Genomic DNA, 24,400 nt, shown 5'->3' with positions numbered 1-24,400 from the left:
ATAAAGGCATGTATGCACACACACAGGCACACAAGCAGGGGCATAGGCACGCATACACACACACACACACACACACACACAGGCACACACCCATGTCATTTCCCCCTCTGCAGAACGGTCTGGACATTTGTGGAACTTGTCGAGGCCTCTGTCCTAAATTATTGACCCTCACAAGACAACCACATCAGGGAGCCCAGCCTCGATAATGAGGGTTCTTGATAAATAGCCCACACCCAGTCCTCCCCTGGCTTCTTCTCTGGGAACAGGAACCACGAAGACACCAACCCAGGATCTCCTCTTGTGAGGGCTTCATTTCACTCATGTGTTCAACCCACAAGTGCTGTCAGAGCCAAAGTTCGGACCCGCTGCCTGGTTTCGGACAGCCTTTGAGCTGAGAATGGCTTTTATAGATGTGTACAGACAAGAAACACTTAAAGACTTCAAAGGTCAGAGACAGAAAACGCCACGGAGACCTGGGTGACCCCCAAGCCTGGAGTGGAAGTCGGCCAATACTACCATCTTCCCCCTGCCTCCCCAAAATCTTGGGTTTCAGCCACGGCCCAAAAGAGTATTGTCACTGGGACCACACGATAGGTCCTTACTGCATGCTTGGGATGCCGTCCCCTTGTGATTAACGAGAGGCTTGTGGGATGACATCTAGAGGCTGCTGACAACCTCTCACCAGTGACAGACAGTGAAAATATATGTTGTCAACCCGTCATATCTTTTGGGGAACAAGAGAAGGGTCTAATTCTTGAGCACTAGTTAGAAGCGTCTGCTGGACTCTTGGCTGGGGCACAGAGCCCCCATCTTGGGTTAGAACTGATGATCACACAGTTATGCCTGACTGAGCTCCATGGCTGGCAGGATTGAGGATCTGCAGTGGCAATTTAGAGTGGCCAAACCTAGAGTCACACAAAAAGCATGCTTGGGGCCCTTTACTTGCTCTCGGGGTTCTGGGGGATGCTGCTCCTAGCTCATGAGGCTGAGATCGTTCTCTGGGGGAGGGGCATGCTGATGGTCTTGCCCACACCAGGTCATAGGCTTAGTGAAGAGTAAGCCAGACACCTGATCAGGATGACACACTTCCCCCAACCTTAATCCACCACAGCCGAACTGTCCCAACTGCAGGAGCTAACTACCAAGTCTGACCACAAGAGGGCAGCATGGACTCTCCCTGCAGCTGCAAGAGTTTCCTAGAACTCGAGGTTCAGCAGACCTAAAAATCGATGCCCCCCAGGGTATTTAAAACTATACAAACATTGCTAAGAGAAATCAAACAAGACCCAAGCAAAATATAATAATGGGTCTCAAGAGTCATCACCAAGATGACAAGACTGCCAAACCCATCCCCATCAAAACTCTGGTGGTTTTTTTTTTTTTCCTTCTCTGAGGATGCGTGAATGGCAACAACCACAGTCAGGCAAACATGCGAAACCCCTGTAACCACAAGGCAAAGAGCAGACTGGAGGGCTGAGCTACCTGATGAGGATGGAGTCAAGACGGGCAGCGAGATCCACGGCTCAGAGGGAAGGGCAAAGACTCAGACCCGCAGCACAGAGCAGAACCCAGAAATAGACTCGGGTGAGGGAGGCTGACTTTTCACATCTCAGAGGAGTTTCAGAGTCTCGGATCTTAGCAGGGAAAGGGGTCTTTTTAACAGTTGACATAGCCAAGTGGGGAAACGGTTTCTTAAAGAATTAAAAAATAGGTCTTCGGATCCCCTTGATTTAGATGATTGCCAGGAGTGAGATCTTTGAATTTCAGCAAAAATTTGAAAGTTTTTCTTTTCTAGAGATGCTGTGAAGAAAATGACACTGGGATGCGGCTCACACGGGTAAGCCTAGTGCTTGAGAGGCTGAGACGGGAGGGTCACAGGTTCAAAACCAGCTTCACACACACACACACACACACACACACACACACACACACACACACACATATATATATATATGTATATGTATATATGCGTGTGTGTGTGTGTGTGTGTGTATATATATGTATATATCCCCAGACAGTAGGGTAGGAAGGAATTAAGAAGGGGAGAGAGAGAGAGAGAGAGAGAGAGAGACAGAGACAGAGAGAGAGAGACAGAGAGACAGAGAGAGACAGAGAGAGAGAGAGAGACAGAGACAGAACAAGGTAGGTCACCTCCCATCAATGACAGTGATGTCTAAAGACCGTCAAAGGTAAGGTAGAGACATACATACATACATACACACACACACACACACACACACACACACACACACACACACACTGTACACACACTAGGGTGGGTGGCAAACAGACAAACCTCCTGATGAGACAGAAACCCCAGAATAACTTTCTCTGAAACCGCCTCAAACTGGACCTAGCAAATATGCCCATTGCTAGGCAAATAGACAAATCTGCATAGTCTGTCCACACTGGATGACAGGTCAACAACGGACTAGCTTTTTTATAAAAGGGACGCAGTGCCAAGCAAGTCCAGATGCAACTTACTATGACTCCATACCCCACCACCACACACACACACACCCACACACCCACACACACACGCACGCACGCACGCACGCACGCACGCACGCACACACACACACACACACACAGGTGCGGTTCCGTGAAAAGCCACCCGTCTGTGGTGACTGCAGCCAGAGCAGTAGTGTGAGGGTGGGGCTGCCCAGGGAAACCTGGCAGAGTAGGGCTTGTGTTCTCTCGTCTTCCCTGGGACCCCAGAACGCAGGAAGATGGGAGTCAAGGCAAACGTCACTTCAAGGCCCGTGGGCCCACACAGCCCAGGCGGGATTAAGACCCTGCCCATCAGTCAGAAAGTCAAGACTGCTCAGCCTTGCTTGACTTGTGTACTAACAACGGTAGGTGGCCATAGGTGGCGACCTGTGGAAATCTAGACCCCGTGTCTCAGATCTTTGAGTATGTGAGCCCTGACAGCATCAGGAGGGGCCATAGCCTGTTCTCTCCAGAGGATTGGAAGCCCTGGGGGCTCCTAGAAGCCCAATCATTGCACCACTGTATTTCAATCCTATAGAGCTGTGAGGTAGAGGGAGATGTTCACACTGCTACCCAGCGTATGCTGGTACCCAGTAACACAGAGACTATCACACACACACACACACACACACACACACACACACACACACACACACACACACACACACTTCACATCCGTCCCCATCTCCTGCAGGCCAGGGGCCCTGTACAGGTCTCCCAGACAGTGGCTCCCATGGGAAACGTGTTCAACCCTATAAGCTGAGCCATGGCAAGGTCTGGACTAAGAACATTATTTCCCTCCCATCATCCCTCCCTTGGTTCAGTTCACATTCTCCCAGCAAAAGTGCATGGCCCTGAACCAGGAGATGGCATCTCTGGGCAGGTTCTTATACATGACAGACAAAGGCAGTGTAGTGTAGGCCAAGATCTCTGACAAAGGATGTGTCACAGCTGCCTGATTCAGAACTCTCCTGGGGCCCGACCAGGAGCCTGCCTGAACAGGACCTTCTTAGAAGGCAGAAAAACTTCACATGGGGAGAGTTCTGGCTCTGAAACAGCTCTCATCCAACATACACGCACACGCGCGCACATGCACACACATGAATGCACACATACATGCACACATGCATATGTGCTTGCACACACGCACACATGAATGCACACATACACGCACACATGCATATGTGCCTGCACACACACACACACACTCACACTGTGCACACACAGCATATCCGGAATGGTTTTACCTCCTTTAGAATCTACCGTGGCTTCTTCCTCCTTTTCTTCTGTCCTAGAATCTTCGGTGGCACTGCCTCCAGCCAAGGGCGGGGAAGTGACAGGAGGTGGCTGGGGGAGCCCGGGTCGTAGATATGTCTCCTGCAGGAGGAGAGCGGGACACCCGGCTCTGTTATTCAGGGGTGCAGCTATGACGTGCATGTGTGAACTATCAATTCTGCCTGGCTTTGGGGTTTGCGGCTTACGAAAAGGAAGACATTTGCCAGGCTTTTGGGGAAGATAAGAAAAACCATCACTCCGGTTGGAACACACTTCTACAGAGGTATATGCTACGGGTTTTCAACCTGTGGTTGGAGTCATAGACCTCAGGAGTCCTTCACTGCCAGAGGACCAAAGACAAAGAGCCTCCCCTGGTCTAGTCCACAGATTCCTATGGCTGGATAGCTCCAGAGGTGGCCCAAGTGAGGTCCTCTGGTGTCACCGAAGGGTGTATGGAGCAGGTATATTTTCTTTGAGACTTCTCCCTCAGCTCTAGTCTAAACACTGCCCACAGCTGACTTCTTGCTCACATGGAGGAGGCTGGTTTAACCTGAAGACCCCTCTGCCATGTGCCCAGTTTCAAAATATACTCAGCCAGGGGGACCTGGTGCCCCACATCAACATGGCCTAGATCCCTGATAACTTTATATCAGTGACTGTGCAGTCCGGGTAGATGGACCCTGGGGAGTAACCTTGGCTGAGGTAGCGCTATGGGGCCTGAACAAGGCCTCCCCCAGATACTCTTGATATGGTATGACAGGTCATCCCACAGGCATCACAGACTTGAAGTCCACGGCTTTAATTCCCCCAAAGGGAAGATTCCACATGGATCCCCAGTTTGACTTAGCCCCTCATAGTCACCTGTGACAGCAGGGCCAGGTTCCTAGTTGGAGTGAGCAGGTTACAAGAAAGGATAGGTTGTAAATGCTCAAACTAGTTATTAGCAGCCTCTGATCCACAGAGGAGGCTATGCTGGCTGGCACAGCACCCACTCATAAGCATATCTGTACTCCCAACATCTGCCGTGCCCAGGGTACCCTGTGTAGAGGCAACAGTTTGCAAATCTAATCCACAGCTGTGAGGAGGACGGCTTAGGACCATCAAGGGACATAGAGGCTACTGGACCTTGAATGGGAATATAATCAGTCCGCCATGTCACTGGGTCGTGTCCCGGAATTCTGTTGGGCAACAGAATGCAGTCCAAGATGTCTGTGTCCCCTGTCCTTGGAATCTACCTGTCCCTACCCAAATGTACACATATCGAGCGGTCCCCAACACTTCTTCTGGGAATGGCAGTAGGGACCACCCCCCACCCTTGAGCCACTCAGCATCCTGTAGTCTTTCTGGTGCTGACACCCAAGGTCCGCCTTAAAGACAGACTCTGCACTGTAGATGCTGGGGTCACGGAGGGGCCCAGGAGGTTCAGTCAAACATCCTTTTCATATCTGGAGTCCTTCTGGGTTCTCTGGACTCTGGACTAGAAAGAGCATGCAAGGTGGGTGTCCAGAAACTTCCCTACAAAGACATTTGTCTTGTCCTCATGTTAGACACAAGCCAGTTATGGTCTCATAGCAGCCAACAGCAGCGACAGAAGTGCTGGGCCATCTCTGCTGAGAAAGTTCTCTTTAGAGCTTGCTCAAGGCCAATGTCAGACTGGTCCCTGCTGGACATACATACCTGCATGACAGAGGGACATCTGGGATATCATACACCTCTGTACACACTATGCACACACCGTGCCCCTCCCTGCCTGAACCAGGGAATGCCCTGGCCAACACAGCAACTCACCTGCCTGTGTAACTTGCTGCTTTCTTCGAGGCCACTTCCAAAATCTCCAGATGCCTGCAGGGTGGGAGGGCAATGAAGGAAGTTAGGACCAGAGACACAATGACAGGGCATCAACCGGACAGCAAACAAGTCTCCCGCTGGGTCAAAAATAACCAGACTCCCTTCAGGCCAGTCAGGAGGTTGTAATCAGGCCTATGCACGCCTGATTACATGACATGGTTGTTCTGTCCTTGGATGCCATCCTCAGGGGACAGGGAGGGTGGGTGAGCAGGGACCCTAAGCAGCTTTAGTCCAGGTGGACACTGAAGAAGCATGTGTGGAGTGGAAGCGTTCCCAATCATGTCCTCACCCACCACCTCCCTGGACTGGCTGCCTCCAATGCTTCCTCTTCCCAGCATCCTCCAGGAGCTCTGGGAAGGCCAGAGACCAACCCTTCCGCCCACCAAGACATCTAACTTAATATAAATCCCGAAGAAAATTACCACCTGGGCCCATAGAACCTGTAGTGACATCTCAATGTCAAGGTGGCCCAGGTGGAATGGACACCCAGACGCCGAGAGTGGGCAGCACTCTTAGGAGCAAACGTTGCCCATCCACTAGAGACTCGTATTTGGTACCAGAGAGAAGCCAAAGACATTTCTGATTTCTCTTCTGGAAAAAGTAACAGGAGGAAAGACAGACACACTCAACTGCTCACAGCCAAACACAGCCAGGTTTGCCAAGACAACTGGTGGTGTCGTAGCATGTTATCTCCACTGGGACATGGCCCCACCCTCAATCCCATCCTCTGGCAAGAGACAATTTCCTTGGATGTTTCGATATCGTGTGCGTGTGTGCATACACAGACAACAGAGGCACCCAGAGATGCGGTCCACACAGACCCCACTGTATGCACCCCACATATACAAGAGACACACAACATACAGAAAATAAACACACCAGCAACATACAAAAGACAGATACACACAGCACACTTATAAAAGATACACTACACACAGAGACAACACGCAGCGTACAGATAACAGCAGACATGCACAAAAAAACATACACGGCGCACAGACAACAAGAACGCTTGCACACCCTACAACAGACACACATAGCCAACGTATCAGGAGACACACACAGCACACAACAGACAGACATAACTCCCCCTCCCATAAATGCACACCATACAACACCAAGTACATATATATGCACTTTCCACAGGGTGACCCCCCCCCCATCCCACTGTGTCACTGGAGGGGGCGGGGGGGTTTCAGTCCCTGACATTTACAGTTCCCAGGTTTCTAAAATGGAAAGTTAAGGCAGAGGAAAGTGTCTGGAGACACCGGTTCCTGACACCCCACCGCCATGACTCACCCGGTCGTCATCATCATCTTCTTCATCCAGGCAGTGCACAGGGCTCACCCGGGGGGTTTTGCGTACTCTCAGCTCTGAGATCATTCCCTAGACAGAGGCAGAAGATCACTGACTTGAAAATGAAAGGACCCTCAATGAATCGGGTGGTTGGACCCTCAACTTCCAGCTGGTAGCACTGTTTGGGAAGGTTGTGGAACCTTTAAGAGGCGGGGCCTCACTGAAGGAACTGGGGCTCTGGGAGACTGCTCTGACATTTTAAAGTCTTTTCCTACTTCCTGTTCCCTCTCTACTTCAGGACTGCAAAGTGACCAGCAGTCTCAAACCCCCACCAAGCTTACCTCCCCACCCCAACCTCCGGCACCTCACTGACTTTCTCCTCTCAAACTGCATGCAAACCTCCCTTTTGTAAGCGGTTTCTGGTCAAATAACTGGTCACAAAAACAGGGAGAGAAACTAAGACCCTGAGGCGGATGCTCACACAGAGCCTCTATGACTCACGCTGGCCCCCAGCCTAGCCTGACTTTACCAGGGAATCTCCGTTCTGTCAGCAAGACTGAAGCGCAGGCTCTCAACTGGCTTTCAAGTTGTGGCAATTTCTGGGCCAAGCTGAGGGAGGCCACGAGGATCAGAGACACTCCAGGACAAACGTGGCTCCTCACCTTATGATTGGTGTCCGGAGCGCTGGCTCTCGGGCAGGCTCCAGGATGTCAGTCTGACGGCACCATGAAAGCTTCCCAACAGGTTATGCTGGAGTTCGTGCATACTTTCCCTGTGCTTGCATTTTTTTTTTATGTTGATACTCACTAATTTCAGTTCACTAAGTAGAGAGGGCACTTCCTCCATCCCAAAAGGACAATCAGAGAGGCCTGAGTGGAGCTGCACAGTCTGAGGGAGATGTCTCCTCCCTCTGGCTTTCCAGCCAGCTTATGTGTACAATATGATATAGACAGTAAGGGAAGATAGGCAGTCCTAAGGAAACTGAAATCTGAATCCCATACCAATTTTCACACATCGAAAAATAACTTTTGGACCATTCCAGCCATTTGAAAGATGTAGTCATCGTTTTAGCTTAGAAACCTTTGCTATAGGTAGCAGACAATGGTTGCCATGCTTGTGGACAGGGCTGGCCCATGCTTGTGGGCTATGTATACCCCATATTCCACAACTCTTCCCAGGATTGAGGACAGCAAAGTCTGTATGTGTGTGTGTGTGTGTGTGTGTGTGTGTGTGTGTGTGTGTGCGCGCGCGCGCGCGCGCGCGCACTCCCGCATGTATGCATGTGTGCCTGCATGACTACCACACATATGACACTTACATGTACACACCTAATTGCACATGCCTTAGATATACAGTGTGGGTTACTTATGGTAAGTGAAGAAGCTAGATGACTATGGACCCAAGTAAGGGAGAGGGAGGTGGACGGTGGACTTCAGGAGAGCCCTGCACCCCACAACCACTCTGGTCTGGTCATTTCCAGCCAGAGCAAGGCCTTCACTGGCCATAAGCAAGCATGTACATGAGGGGTAATTTCACCACAGCCAAGTGCATACTTAAGAATCACACATGCAGACACACCTGCAGCCAACGGGCAAGCCAGGTGCATACTTGGGAGTCACACCTGTAGCCACCCAGCAGGCCAGGCACATACACATATACCTAGGAGTCACACCTGCAGCCACCCAGTAGGCCAGGTGCACACCTGAGAGTCACACCTGCAGCCACCCAGCAGGCCAGGTGCACACCTGAGAGTCACACCTGCAGCCACCCAGCAGGCCAGGTGCATATCTGAGAGTCACACCTGCAGCCACCCAGCAGGCCCACACTGAAGGTGGTTTGGCTTCGAGTCCTTAGATAGCTACCAACCAGAAGTTAGCAAGTTATCTCAGAAGCAGTACAGTGTTGTGACAGGCCACATTCTCCCCACCTAACTGTGGTATTTTCCAGAAGATCCATGACAAGAATTACCAGCAGGCAAACGATGATCCAGCCCCCACCAGCTAAGCTAGACGCCCGTTATCCACAGCTCTGTCCCTGTAACCCCACACTGACCCATGCCTATATCCATTTCCCTGAGGTGGTAGGTAGCCGCACTAGTTCTCCAGAGACTCAGGTGCAGCCCAAGGACCAATGCTAGACTAGGCACAGCATTTGGTGACATCTAGTGTCCCCTAAGGGAGAGAACTATTAGAGGACCGCTCTCACATACACAGGGGAACACAGACATCATCGGTATCTACTGAGCAATCCCCAGGCATGTGGGAGGGTGGTGGCAATGAAACTCAACAGCGGTAGCAGACTGAGAACTTGTTCTCAGTGACAGATGAGATGGAATACGGGGATCGTCACCTCCCAGGTGCTGCCCTCAGTATCTGGGGTACACAGGTAGCATAGAGACCTGACACTAGTGTCCCTAGCTTAAATCAAACTAGTGAAACTGTACAGGTCCCTCTGTTTGCTCTCTACCCTCAGCTGCCCACTTCCCCGCCCCCCAAGGTCACCACAGTTCAGTGTTCCCAGCACCTGAGAGTGTGGAGAGCAGAAGAATCTCTACAAACCCCTCAGGCCAACGGACCCCATCTCAGGAAACGCAGGCCCTGGGAGAGGAGTCTCTGGGGAGGAGCAGCAGAACGTCCTGGTCTGTGTCAACCCCGTGGGCCTCAGTGGGACACAGAAACAAGGCTTGACCCTTCAGGACCAACACTGTGACAGTGGGGACTCTGTGACCTCTGTCCCCTATGCTATGGTGATCTGAGGTGCAGGAGGCCTCTAGGTTGGGAAAAACAGAACAGGTATTTGTACCCCGCAAAAGATTAGAAGGACAGTATTGGACCGGCAGATTTAGAATAAACTGGTTGTATCTAGTCCAAGGGGATTCTGGGAGATCCAGTCAGCACCAGGAAAGCAGAAGGAACATACGGTGTTCTCTCTCTCTCTCTCTCTCTCTCTCTCTCTCTCTCTCTCTCTCTCTGTGTGTGTGTGTGTGTGTCTGTGTCTGTGTGTGTCTGTGTCTGTGTGTGTCTGTGTGTGTGTGTGTGTGTGTGTGAGAGAGAGAGAGAGAGAGAGAGAGAGAGAGAAAGAGAGAGAGAGAGAGTTAGTAGCAACCATGTCCAGTCAGGCCGAGGCCCAGTGCACAGAGAACAAGGATTTACAGGTAGGGAGATGCATATTTCTTGCCAGGCAGCTTCTGGTCAACAGAGCATCTGGGAACAGAGTGGACATCCCAAGAAGTCCACTCAGAGTTGCCGCAGCAGGTACCATGGTGATCGTTAAGAGCAGCCAGGGTCAGAAGGACTTGGGTTTAAATACTAGAAAACTGCTCCCTGGGGCTATGCTGGTGCCAGGAGAATCTCGGACGGTCTTGGCCAACGGGCCCATGGCATTCCACACAGACGGGCTCAGTGCCGTGGGCAGCGAGTGCCACGCTCTGCCAAGGCTTTTGGGTGCCTGCATCTGGAAGAGGCCTAAAGAAAAGACTTGGGTCTGCGCTGAGTCCTGCCCTTGTGACTTTTCCACCCCCGCCTGGAGTCCTCCCAACCTGAAATGGGGGAGACGTCAGAAGGCCTAAGACCCACCACAAATATTTAATGGACTTGGACCCAAGAGTTATGCAATCTGGACCTTGGAAACTGGGAGGACTGTCAACATTTACAGATGAGTGCCACATGAGGCTCTCCCTGCCACACTGACCAATGGTGCTTTAATTGTGAGTGTTAGCATTCTGTCTAAGCTCCACCCCCACAGTTACCTGGCAACACTAAGGGGCTGCCTGACACTAAGGGGCTGCCTGCCCCCTCCTCACTCTCTTGTTCTCTCCGTTCTTGCTCTCTTGCCCCTTTGTCCCTTCTGTCCCCGTTTCCCCTACCCCCTTCTCTCCACGTGCTCATGGCCGGTCTCCTCTTCTACTCTTTTTCTACTCTCTCTCGTCCCTCTGCCTTGTCTTGTCCTTTCTATAAACCTCTCCAATTGGAACCGTGTTGGCCTAGTATGGCTTGCCTAGATGCAAGCCAAGATTTCTACCCCTACAGTGGGGAAGTGACTAAAACTGGCCAGTATCAGGAGGAGGTGCACACACTGTCTGGCCTCACCTGGACCTGCTAGAGCAGGAGCAGTGTACCAGCCAGCAGAGGTCAGGGACTGAAGGCACAATGTGGGGCTATCGGCTAGTATTGTCTCATATACTGTATCTGGGTCTTCTGTGGCCTTAACGGTGGCCTCTCTGCCCCACCCCTCTTCCTTCAGCCTCATACTCATCAGGGCTTTTTCCTCCCTTTCTTTTTCAACCTTGCATGGCTAGTTGCTGCTGCCCTGTGACCCATGCTGCAGACCATGCCACCTGCTCTGTTTGCTGATGCCTCACAGTTCTGGTGACTCAGGACACTGCCTTCATATTCATTCTCCCACACGGCTTTGTGAGCCTCTGGCTTTAGGTCTTCTTCCCTCCTATGACCAGGTCCCAACAGGTGACTTCATCAAAGATAGCCTCCTTTGGTCTCTTCACACGGCAAGGAAGGAAACTGTGTATGTGCTGTAGCAATGTGCCCACTGCAGGCTTCTCCCACTCCAGATGAATGAAAGCGATGTCTGTAGAGCTTTACAAGAGGAAACTCTGAGAGGACCTGATGGGAAAGACTGCTGAATAGCAGCCTGAGAGATGAGCTGAAAGGAGACCTAGGAGTTCTCCATTGTCCCTTGATCAGGGACCGAACGGCTAGGGTCAGATTTTGATCTCTGCGGCCTGCTCCTTCCCTCACACTGGCAGATCTGATACCATGAATTTGATGGCTGGGGTGACCTCATGGCCCTAGCACACACATCATTTACTTTTCTGGCAGTGTAGAGGGGAGAGCAGGGGCGGGGTCAAGACAGGGTTTCTTTTCATAGGCTTGGCTGTCCTTGAACTCAGAGATCTGCCTGTGTGGCTGTTGGAATACGTTTGGCCCAGGGAGTGGCACTACTAGGAGGTGTGGCTTGCTGGAGGAAGTGTGTCCCAGTGGGGATGGGCTTTGAGACCTTCCTCCTAGCTGCCTGGAAGACAGTCTCCTTCCTGCTGCCTCTGGATTAAGATATAGAACACTCAGCTCTTTCTAGATCACTATGTCTGCCTGGAGGCTGCCATGCTTCCCACCATGATGATAACGTTCTGAACTTCTGAAACTGTAAGCCAACCCCAATTAAATGTAGCCCTTTCTAAGAGTTGCCATGGTCACGGTGGAAACTTCACAGCAATGGAAACCAAACTCTAACTAAGACAGCCTATCTCTACCTCCTGAGTGCTGGGATTGAAGGTGTGTTCTGCCACCACCAGCCGTTCATTTACTTTCATAGTAGAGCCACTGCTGCACCCTGAGGAAAATTCATAGCCTCAAGAGCCTCTTTTTTTTTTTTTTTTTGACGTGAAAAGGTTTTTTTAGATGAAGGAAATGCAAGTTGACCATGAGATGCTCACAGCTGAATGAGCAACACGGGGAAGCTGGACTTAGCAGGGTCTTTGGAGTCACAGATACCAGAGATCAAGGGGTGCTAGCATTGAAAGAGAACCACAAAGGAAATCTTAAGCCAAGAAGATGGGGGAGTTCATAAGACAAACAGGGCGGGGCTGGACTCAATGGGGGGTATTGGCCCAGCATGTGTGAGTCTCTAGGTTTAAACCACCCTAGCACCCCACACAGAAGTAGGGGCACCTCTGGCAGGGAAATAAAGCCAAGAGGAATTCTAACTACAGGACACGTAAGATAACAAACAGCACTGTACTGAAGCACAGTCTCGTTGGAAATCATGCTTTAAGGATACTGACAGCACAGACTAATGCTCATGACCAAACTCAAAAGGACGGGTGAGATGACAAGTGACAATACTCTGCGAGGACTCTCACCCAACAAGGACCAGTCCTGGGAGGCTGGAGGCACAGCCAGGCTCTCCCTGGCAGTGTGTGGATGCAGGTGGGACAGAGCATTCTCAGTCAAGATGACTCAGAGGAAGTCAATTCTCTATTTAACTGGCTCTCAGCTCTCTGGCTCTCCGGTTCCCTGACTTCCCCGACTCCCAAAAGCTCTGGGATAGCTTCTGTCAAGTCGTGAATCACAGGGCACAGTGACTCTTCCCCAGAGAGCTAAGCATGAAATCTCCAAGCATCTTGTGCTAAACTCAACCATCTTTTATTCCTCCTCCAGCACATATCCCTCTCTCCAGTTGGCATCTGATTAAATCTGTGCAAAAGATCCTGAGACCTGGCCCCTAGGAGCAGTCAGGGTCAGACTGCTGAGGTCAGCTTGGGAGGAGCCTACGATCTTAATAGAACCAGCATGGTCCTGAATGTGCTCAGCCTTCCTCCTTCTAAAGGTTTTTCATATCAAAGGTTGTGAGTGTTTTCTCCAGACTCGCATTAACCAAAGAAACACATTAAATGCCCCAGTGCTATTGTGGTTTATAAGTGAAAAAGAAAAATGGTAGGCTGGGAAATAATATGTGTATATACACAGCCAGGGATAAGTGTCTTTCAAATATAAAGAGTATGTATAAACCAATAAGAAGTGGCTGGACTCCCACAGCCAAAAAAAAAAAAAAAAAATCAAAGCAACAACAACAAACTGCTAAGGAGATTTAAGGCACGGGGTAGGGGGAGTGTATTCACAAGCACACCAAGAAACACATGGGGGTGGAGGTAGTATCCCTCTATCAGCACCCACTGGGTGTGAGGCTCTGCCCTCCGAGGTCTCAGGCTCACTGTTCCTCACCCAGCTCTGCTGCTGAAGCAGGAGACACACAGAGCCTGTGGCGCCTGCCATCCCCTTGGGAAATGACGGGGACAGTGTGGCGCAAATGTCCCACTCTGGAAATGATGACGCTCCTTTCTGGTAATCGTGTTTGAAGATCAGAAGGAAAACACAAAGGGGCCCAGTTTGATGACAAAGTCCTGATAGCTCTCGAACCCCGTGGGTTAAAAGTTCCTGCCAAAGGGCAGAAGGTCAGCTTTGAGAGCTGTGGATCTAGGACTTAACACAACTCACAACAGGAGGTCCTTGTCTGGGTCATAAATAAGTGTCTGTGCCCTGGGGACATGTCCTCCCTCACACACACACACAAGGACCCCTGTCTGGGTTGGGCAGGGGCGTCCCAGCTGCCGACGGCTGGTGGGTTGAATTCAGGAGCCATGAGTCAGTGCCAGCCTAGGGTCCCCACGCACTTGTTCCCAGGAGGCTGGGATCCCAGCTGGGATCTCCAGGAGCAGTGCCCTCCAACTAGAACTGAAGGCCTAGGAGTGAGGGACTTTCCTGTGGAACATGGGGGAGTGCCACGTGACTGTCACAAAGTCTTCATTAAGTAACAGGCAGCCACGGCTGACCTAAGCAGGGCGGTTGTGTGAAGTCCCTGTCCCCATGGCCAGCAGGGTGCTCCCTCATCAGTGTTTGCAGCCGAAGACCCTACTCTGGCTAGCTTTAAGTGAGTAAGTTTTCTTATCGTTGTTTTGGAACAGGATAATCCAAATGAACCTGGAACTCTAGCTCTTTCTCCCTGCCCAGACGTACATCTCCAGGCTTGTCTTGCTAACTTTTTCTCAAGGTGCCTGAGTGCCTATCTTTCAGAAGGAATAGCTGAGCCCTGACTAAACCCCACACCCTCTTAGTCTTAAGTTCAGTGCCTCCAACTTCCCACAGGCCCCAGCTCACGCCTGAGAAGGTAGTCTGGATCAACTCCAGATGGAACACTGGGTAGAAGTAGCCTCCAGTAGCTATCTTCCAGAGCAGGGTCTCAGAGAACTCACACAAGCCCACCATGATGCTTCAAGTCATCAAACAACAAAAGTTGGGGAGCAGATCACACTGAAGGTGTCAACATCAACTGGGAGAACCTGCTTTCTCTCGTCCCCAAGGCCCCCTCCACCCCCTGGATCAGCACACAGTAGGGCAGCACAGGTTACCTGGAACTTGTCAGGGTCCGCTGCTCCAGCCTGACCCACAAAGAGGCCAGCGCCACGCTCTAGCTCCAGACCGTGTGGGGACCGAGCGAACGGCACTCTCTGGAACTCTTCACAGTCTACGTAGAGAGCCACGGAGCTTCCATCCACGCTGAGCGCGAAGTGTGTCCACTGGCCAACAAACGCAGGTAGGCGGAAGCTGGCTCCCGTCTGGGTCTGGCTGGCCCCGGGCTCCGTGTAGAGCAATGAGATGTTCTGTTGTCCATCTCGGACCTCTGAGAGCTTCACGCCTAGCGAGACCACCACCTGGGCGGCATCTGTGATAGCAAACAGCACCCCTGCGGCCTCTGTGGTTGGCCGGACTTCGAACAGCAGCGAAAAGTCCCGGAAGAAGAGTTTAGGGAAGTGATACTGGGCCATCTGACTACTTTTGGAGTATGGTCCAAAGACGTAGGCCAGCCCGACATGAGGGTCTTCGACTTGGGAGATCTTCTGGGGTAGGGGGTCTCCGAGGAGCTGCAGGAGCCCCACATCTTCAGCAACATTCTCTGCAAAGAGAAAGACATCCAGTGAGGTGGCTGCACTGGACACCAGAACCCAGCGGCATCCTGGGAGACATGGGCCATGGAATCACCCCCATGGGCTCGCAGGCCGAAGCAATCTCAAGACGGGTGTGAGGAACTGGGGTAGGGAGTCTCCCACCTTCCAGACCCGGATTCCATAGGAAAAGCACAGATGAGGAGGAAGACCTCTCTCTACTACCAAGAGAGGGAAGGTAGCACACGGTACTCCTCTGCCTGAAGTTCAACCCGCTCTGGGAGCCAGCTAGGCAGTATAAATCGAACCTGGGAGACTCAAATAGCCAGGCTCCGGGTTAGCTTTCTCTGGTTTCATTCAATCATTACGGTTTCTATGTTCCTACAAACCCTCACTCTAGCCCTCCACAAGCCTACTGATGCGTCAGGTGGGACATGTTACAGAGAGGCAGGACAGCTCTTTCTTGGCCATTTCTGCTCCCAGGAGTCTGCCACAGGCTAGGGCACAGAAGAGCCACATGAAGGCTTGTGGCAACCACCCTGTATAGACTCTCCCAGATTCACAGCTCTTCTGATGTGCTCCAGTGACCTGATCCAAGTACTCACGTCAGTCCTCCCACCATCTTGAGTTGGACACAGCTGTGCAAGCCCGTCCTGTCCTAAGGCAGGACACTCAGGTGGCGTTGGCATCACAAAGCCCAGGAAGGGGCGCTTGGGCAGAGGGAAATGTTCACCCTCAAAAGCTCTTCTGCGAAGGGGCTGCTGGAGGCAGGCATGCTGGAGAGTGTGCGTGTGTGCAAGAACACCGTGCCTCAGGTCAGGCTCCCACTGTGGGGCTAGGCTGGCCAGGGGCTAACGATTAGGAGGTGGGAAATGCCAAACCTTCAACTTCATGGGACAAGCCAAGGCAACGAGCCCCTTGAAACCAAAAGTCAAGAGCTGCCATCGAGCGCATCTCTCAGGGGACAAAGAACAGCTCTGTCCACACAGACAGCCCAAACTGCTGCGAGGGTCTTCAAAAAGCCTCACCCTGTCCCATGCTCCCTAAGCCCTGCATGCTGACCAGACATGGCGTTTCCGGGTGCAGAATGAACCCGGCTCAGTGAGGACATGGTTTGCAAGGACTGCGTGTCTGCAACTTTCTAGCAGAGAACAGAGAAGACTAGCAGGCCATCCCTGGGCAATCTGTGATCCAACACAATCACAACTGTTACAATGTTCCCTTCTCACAGGAAATGCTAGCACACAGCGGGCACTGAAGTTTAGAAAAGCCAAATGAAGCATGCTGCCCAAATGCTGGAGATGTGGCCACTCTGCTCCTCCTGGATAGCAAAACTCCCTGTTTCTCCCATTAGCATAGCACACGGGACTCTGCAGCAGCTGGCTTCCTCAGCTGGAAGGCACCCGAGTGTTACATGATGAACCCTGGGTCCTGCAGTGAGCTCTTCCCAAGTTCCTCCATTTCCTTTCCATGAAATTCTTTTTTGGCTCCGTCAAGAGAACTGCCAAATGCCAGGGCCATAAGATCACTGGCTCTGTTCTCTGGTTACAGCAATGGTGTGTGGGGGGAGGGCATGGACGCCTAAGCCAGGAAACTCTTTCCCTTGTAAGCAGCAAGGCCTGTGCCATGCTCTAAGAGCTCAGAGGGCTGCTGCAGGAGGCTGGCCCCTGTGCAAGCTAAGGCCTGTCTGGTTGCTCACCTGAACTCAGATCCAGGAATGGGTGTCCTATGTGGTTGAAGTCCACCTTCCCTAAAGTGAGCAGGTATAGTTCTGAAAGTCTGTAATCTAACACACACACCCTTTAGCTCCATGTAGAACCAACCACAGTCAGCATCCCCCCACCCCCCCCAAAAGCACAGGAAGGCTTGGCTCTGGAGGGAGCAGCAGCAAGAATGTCTGATGCTCCCAACTGACTGAACCAGGCTCCCGACGGTACAAGGGCCCCTGACAGACTCCCTCCCTGGACTCCAGCAGACCCATTCTCTTCACAGGCAACCTCACCAAGTAGGACCTGGTTTGAGAACATTGAGGGCAGACGGTGCAGCCATTTGACAAGGGCTAGCCTTCAGTGAGGGCTCAGCAATGGCAAACATCATGAGAAAAATGAAACTTAACAGGGACCCTAACAGCCCCAAGGCAAGAGGGCACACTCTCTCACTGAATACCTCTAAGCAGGAGACAGCCCGTCTTTCAGCAAGGCTCTTGGGCAATCCTGGTGTCTGCCTACCCTGGAGAAAGGCCTCCAACTAGGTCAGTATCTACTGGGCAGCTCAGGGACTTCACTCTGTATGAGTGGTGCTTCTGATATCCAGGGTGCCACAGCTTGCCAACTGGCTCTCCCAGGGATGAGGTCTGGGGACTGTGCATCCATCCCTGGCCTGGCCACTGGCTTTCCCCTCACACTCTTGGGACTGTTGTGTGCAAAGCTCAGGCTGTGATAGCAGGTCCTTGCTCTCTCTGGCCTCCAAATCCTGTAGAACTCAGGCCATGGCAGCCTTGCCCCACAGAGCGTAAGTCTGAGTTCTGCCGACGTGCATCTGGTGCTCCCAGACCCCAGGTAGGTGTACTATCTATGATCTCCCAGAACAACTCCTGTGGAACCTTCTAGAGAAACTGGTGTTTAAACCAAACATTTCCCTTGAGTCAAAAGGAATTATGGCAGTCTCTCCCTGCTTCCAATTTCTGGGGTCTATTCAGATACAAACATACGCCACAGCTGTTTGGAGACATGGGAACACCTTCTGTGCTGGACCCATCCCGGGTACCCAATGGTACATCGGGTACGTAGCTGCAGAATCCAGGGGACATGTCCAAGCAGCACTAAGACGGTCTAAACTGCCGTGGAAATGGCTCAAGAGCTATTTGAACTAAGCAGTCAGCGTGGAGGATTTTATCACATCCGCCTAGGCCTGGCTCCACTGAGCTACAGGAGATGAGCCACGCCAGACTCATGGCGGAATGAGGCCTTGGAGGGTAGTTTTGTGGAGCCTTGAATGGAACCATTTTAAGAGATATCCAGAGTCAGAGACCTCATGGAACTGAGAAACTATAACCAATCCAGAACTGAGAAAAGGAAAAACAAACAAAAAACAAAAAGAACAACAATTTAAAAACAAAAAACAAAAAACAAAAAACAAACAAAAAAAAAAAACCAACGACAAAAACTATGATCACTAAAAACCGTAAAAAAAGATAGCACAGTTTGAGTTCCGGTAAACCAGCAATCTGAACGTCTCTGGTGGAAGGCAGACTTGAGTTAGGTCAGAAGCAAAGAGCAGAGGGATGCACAACAGCCCAGCAAAGAAAAGAATCTGGCAAAAACTGCCCAGAAAGGCTGAGGGGGATGTTAGCAGCCAACAAGTACAAAACGAGCATTGCGACCATACCAGGCATGAACAGTTTCAAGTCGAACAGAGTTCAAATCAAAGCCCTCACCCTTTGATCATTGTCTGAGGGCTGCTCAGCTGGGTACATATGTATCTAGGAAAGGTGCCCTAGGCACAAACAGCAAAGCAGGTGTTTCTTAAGGACGCCCCCCTAAGCACTTTTTCTGTTCAACTTGAAAGAGACAACCTCAGGGTGATGGCGGGTCCTTCCTGAGCCTCAAAGGTGTCGGGTTCCCTAACGTTACTTTGTAACCCAGTAGCAATTAGAGCGTGCACAAGCCCAGAGTGGGCAGACACCTGATCTCCATGGAACAAAACATTCCCCACCTTGCCTGAGAGACTAAAACTGACTTGAGCAAGTGAAGAGTCGGTTGACACGCTACCCGATACCCTATGATATCCCAAATCCCGCACAGTCAAGCATTATCTAAAAGTGGCCCTGGGGGGTATTTTCTGACCTGGTCCTCCTGAGGAGATGCTCAGATGTGATCCTGTTTTGAAGAGGAAGGTCCTGGATCTTGAGGATGGTGTTAGGGCTATCTCGGGGGTCCAGATCAGGACCTACTTAAGGTGCTGGACCAGTGTTTAGTATATGCAGGCAGAAAACCAATGCACCAGAGGGTAAGCAGGCCATTAAAGCAAGAAACGGAAACACCTTAAAAGTGTAGTGGGCAGAGTTATCCCAGGGTGTTAAAGAAAATGCCAGAAGCATGAAGCCACAGGAAAGAAAGGCAGGGCAGCTCTCTGGGGGACACAGGAAATATGTTAAAGGAGTTTTCACATACAGATTGAGGCCATTCATGGAAAGTGAGAATCGATTTCCCTGTTCTTGTGTATACGCAAGTGCACAGACCTCAGTGGACAGAAAAATGGTCCCCAAAGATGTCTGTTACAATGAATGCTACGCCATGAGCCACGCCAGACTCATGGCGTATCTTGAGACGTGAATGAGCCAGATTTATTCACACATTCGTGAATGCTGTTTTCCCAGTCTAGAGGCTCCTGCTCAGATAGGGAGGCTGAGTTCTGGGCCAGAGATAACAACTCCAGGTGCTCCTTGCCTTTTGGTACCCGGTTTGCCACTGATACATAATCTGCACTAATGCTGTCTTAAGATTTGACTTTTGGGGAGGAAAATGTTTCAAAGTGAGTTCCTGGAGGACTCTGAAAAGACGGCAGGGCAGAGGGAACCAGGAATGGCATCTTTGGAACAGACAAGGATGCTGCTATGGCTATCAAATATGTAATGTTATGGACTGGGCATCTATGTAGGGCCTGCACCCTGCTCCCTTCCCTGATACCTGTAAAGGAACCGAGAGCCTACAGGCTATGAAACCTTCCTCAGAGACCCCTGCCCTCCCTACTCTTGCCTAGTGGACCTGATTCCCCTCAGAGTCCATCTCATACTGGTGTTTTTAGGCCTGTCTGTCCATAGCATTAATAACTCTTCTAGTGGACTCCTTACCCCTAACAATCGGTGTCAGTGCTCCCTTGAGCCCTTCACACCAGAACAAGTCCTCCACTGTGAAATCTCAGGACAGGCAGGGATTGGAAGTCACGTGACCACACGGAAGAGTCAAAGGTCCTTCTAAAGGAAGTGGCACAGCCTGTCATTAAAGCCTGGCTGCTGCAAGATCACCTGGCTACACCACATTTTTGTTTGCTACACAATTTAAATGTATCCAAAGGATTGGGACATTGTTTTTGTTTTTGGATTCAGGCGTATAAACATGTAATCAAGGAGCTGGGCTTAGTGGGGTGAGCCTTTAATCCTAGCACTTGGGAGGCAGAGGGGCAGAGGGGCAGAGGGGCAGAGGGGCAGAGGGGCAGAGGCAGAGATGCAGAGGCAGAGACGCAGAGGCAGAAGTAGATCTCTGTGAGTTCTTGGCCAGCCTGACCTACAAAGTGAGTTCCAGGGCAGACAGGGCTGTTACAAAAAGAAACCCTGAAGGGTTGGGGATTTAGCTTAGTGGTAGAGCGCTTGCCTAGGAAGCACAAGGCCCTGGGTTCAGTCCCCAGCTCCGAAAAAAAGAAAAAAAGGAAAAAAAAAAAAAAAAGAAACCCTGAGCTTGTGGCCAGCCTGGTCTACAAAGTGAGTTCCAGGGCAGACAGAGCTATTACAAAAAGAAACACTGTTTTGAAAAACAAGAGAGAGTTGCCAAGGAATCTCAAGGAGGGGTAGAGACAGGGATACAAGGGAGTAGGGGGTTTGAATTACCACTGAAGTTAAGCTAGTGTGTATCTAAGTTAGAAGTAATCTAGTATACATGGTAAACACACACACACACACACACACACACACAAAAAAAACACACCCCAAAATATACATAAAATTGCATATGCATAAAAAGATGTAAAATATACATAAAAATTAAAAATGAACTTAAACATTTCATTACAAAATCAACTAAAGGGGTAAGAGAGAGATGGCTCAGTAGTTAAGAACACTTGATCTTTGTAGAGGACCTGGGTTTGGTTCCCAGTACCCATAAGGCAGCTCACAACTACCGTTCCAGGGGACCCTGAGCCCTCTTCTGGCCTTTGCAGGCTCCAGACATGCATACGGTGCACACACATACATATAAGTGAAACATGTACACTCACACACGTAAAATGAAAACAAATCATCTCAACAGAGAGTAAAGTCTGAACTGGGGAACAGAGGACTTGGATGCAAACTGTATCAACAGCAGAGACAGAAGTCCTCAGAGCAGCAACTACAATAAATGTAAATGAGTTAAATGTCAACCTAAAGACAAGAGATTGGGGCTCAGCAAGTAAAGGAGTCTGCTTGTGATTCCAGGAAAGAACTGATACCTCTACGTTGCCCTCCAGTTTCTACATGTGGTCCAGGTTATAGTCGCAAGTACGCATTGCATACACACACACGCACACACACACACTTAAAAATTTAGAGACTGATGAAGAAACTATAATCACATGCTTTCTAAATGAAACGTTTTCTATCCAAACAGGCTGAAATGGAAAAAAGGACAACCTGTGCAGAGAGGATGCTGGGTAGCTATATAGACAGAGCAGATTTTAAACCCATGTTACAAGAGGTATGGGGACAGAAAGGAATCGGTACAGGAGGGAGCTGTGACAGAAAGAAACCAGCAACATACACGAAGCAAAGTGACAAAACAAGGGAGAGACAGAAAGTTCCATGATACCAGTGGGGGACTCCAGCACCCTCTCCCTGAAGGGCAGACTAAAGATGAGAAAGGACTCCCCGGATCTGTAGGCAAGCATAGAAGTGCCAGCCATAGCGGCCTCCAAGCTCCTCTCGGATATAAGATGCAACATTTCCAAGATAGACACACGTCAGTCAGGCCACAGAAGAACCTCAACAGACATGACAAATACTCCCCAGCCACTTTGGGACCAAGTCAGACATTAAAAAACAAATAAAACTGGAATATTTACAGATTTGTGGAAATTACACTTCACGGTCCTAAACAACCAGTAAATACAAAACTCAAGACAGAAACGAGAAAATAAACATTTAGAAACAGTGAAAAAAAAAATCAAGTATATTGCCAAAAAAACTGGTGGGGCAGTTAAAAAAAAAATCTTTGAGAGGGGAAATCTATAGCTATAAATACTTCATTATCAGTCAAGTGGTCTCAAATGAATAACCCATATTATGTGCAGAATTAGGAAAAAAGTGGGGGTCAGGGGTCACAGAGCAAACAGAAGGAGAAAAGTAAGGAAGAAAAACAAAAGCCGATAATGCAAAGAACGGAAAAACACAAGGGGGAAAAAAAAATCAATGGAAGCAAAGTCAATTCTTTGGAAAGATAAACATAACTGATGAACCTTGTAAAGCCGACCAAGACCAAAACATGGGGGAGACTCATGACCGAGGTCAGGAGAGCAGGGCTGTCACTGAATACAGGAACGGAACGGGCTGTGACAGAGCCTGAGGAAAGCAAAGGAAGGGGCCAATTTCTGGACATAGGAAAGCTACAGAGGAAACCGGACGTTTGGACGGACCCACAGCTAGAGAGGAGACGGGACGAGTAGTAGAAAACGAAACAAGCAAACAAAAAGCCCTGCCTTTGAGAACTCTGTAGAAACATTTAAAGAAATTACGTTGATTCTTCTCAAATGTATCCCAAAATACTGAGAAAAGAAAATGTTTTATCTCATTCTATAAAACCAGTACTATGAAAATCCATATAAGATATATATAAATATATATATATAATATATAAATATAAATAAACATATATATAAAGTTGGGGGAGAGGAAGAGATGGAAGAGAAGGAGGAAGAGAAAGAAGAGAAACAGGAGGATGAGGAAGAGGAAGAGGAGGAAGAAGAGGACCATGAGGAGGAAGAGGTGAAGAAAGAGGATGAAGAGGAAGAGGAAGAAGAGGGGGAGGAGAAATAGGAGGAGGAAGAGGAGGAAGTAGAGGAGGAGGAAGGAGAGGAGGAGGAAGATGGGGAGGAAGATGAAGAAGAGGATAAGAGGAGGATGAGGAAGAAGAGGAGGAACAGAAGGAGGAAGAGGAGAAGGAGGAGAAGGAAAAGGAGTAGGAGGAAGAGAAGGAGAAGGGAGGAGGAGGAGAGGAAGAGGAAGAGGAGAAGGAGGAGAAGGAAAAGGAGTAGGAGGAAGAGAAGGAGAAGGGAGGAGGAGGAGGAGAGGAAGAGAAAGAGGAGGAGGAGGGAGGAGGAGAGGAAGAGGAAGAGGAGGAGGAGGAAGAGGAAGAAGAGGGGGAGGAGAAATAGGAGGAGGAAGAGGAGGAAGTAGAGGAGGAAGGAGAGGAGGAGGAAGATGGGGAGGAAGATGAAGAAGAGGATAAGAGGAGGATGAGGAAGAAGAGGAGGAACAGAAGGAGGAAGAGGAGAAGGAGGAGAAGGAAAAGGAGTAGGAGGAAGAGAAGGAGAAGGGAGGAGGAGGAGAGGAAGAGGAAGAGGAGAAGGAGGAGAAGGAAAAGGAGTAGGAGGAAGAGAAGGAGAAGGGAGGAGGAGGAGAGGAAGAGGAAGAGGAGGAGGAGGAGGGAGGAGGAGGAGGAGGAGGGAGGGAGGAGGAGGAGGAGGAGGAGGAGGAGGAGGAGGAGGAGGAGGAGGAGGAGGAGGAGGAGGAGGAGGAGGAGGAGGAGACAGGTTGGAAATTGTCAATAAAAATACCCAAAGATTCTGCAACAGTCTGGGTAGAAATGAAACAACTCTAAAGAGACTCTTGTATCCTTTACTCTGACTGTTTTACTCTGATTGTTGAAACAATGTGCCCCAAAGAAGTGGGAATCTCCCCCCCAGGAATCCCATGCTGGGAGAAGAAAAAGATACTTATCAGAGTGGAAGGAAAGAGATTTCACACTGTCCTAACATCTTTGAGACCACCTTGCAAGACGAGACTACAACCCAGTAGATGGTGGACCAGTGACTGGCAGGACCACATCCTGACCAGGGCTGCTTAGATGTGCACACCCCTGGCCCTCTATTGAAGCTCTCTTCTCACATCCGGACCTGAAGACAGACTTGCTGGATCTCTTCCTCCCTCTTCCCAATGCGACCACTGAACAAATCTTTTCATGCTTTCTGCTTCTAATTTGGCTTTTTAAAAATGTATCTTATTGTGAGGATGGATGGTTGGTGTATAACTGGTGCACAGGTTATGACCCCCCCCCCAAATTTGATAAC

General features: G+C 50.2%; 1 protein-coding gene across 9 annotated transcripts in view; it reads right to left on the bottom strand.

Moving 5' to 3' along the window:
* Positions 1 to 24,400, bottom strand: part of Col18a1 (collagen type XVIII alpha 1 chain) — a 159,397-nt gene that overhangs the window by 28,294 nt on the left and 106,703 nt on the right. For all 9 annotated transcript variants that reach the window (XM_087598405.1, XM_087598406.1, NM_053489.2 and 6 more), the window contains 4 exon segments: positions 14,831 to 15,375; positions 6,913 to 6,999; positions 5,554 to 5,607; positions 3,738 to 3,867 (listed from right to left, as the gene is read on the bottom strand). In XM_087598405.1, the coding sequence (XP_087454531.1) occupies positions 3,738 to 3,867; positions 5,554 to 5,607; positions 6,913 to 6,999; positions 14,831 to 15,375 (816 nt within the window).

This window comes from Rattus norvegicus, chromosome 20 (genome assembly GCF_021556685.1).
Source record: "Rattus norvegicus strain SHRSP/BbbUtx chromosome 20, alternate assembly SHRSP_T2T, whole genome shotgun sequence".
NCBI classification, from domain to species: Eukaryota; Metazoa; Chordata; class Mammalia; order Rodentia; family Muridae; genus Rattus; species Rattus norvegicus.
Note: the sequence above shows the minus strand (reverse complement) of the source record. Positions and strands in the feature narration are given on the sequence as shown.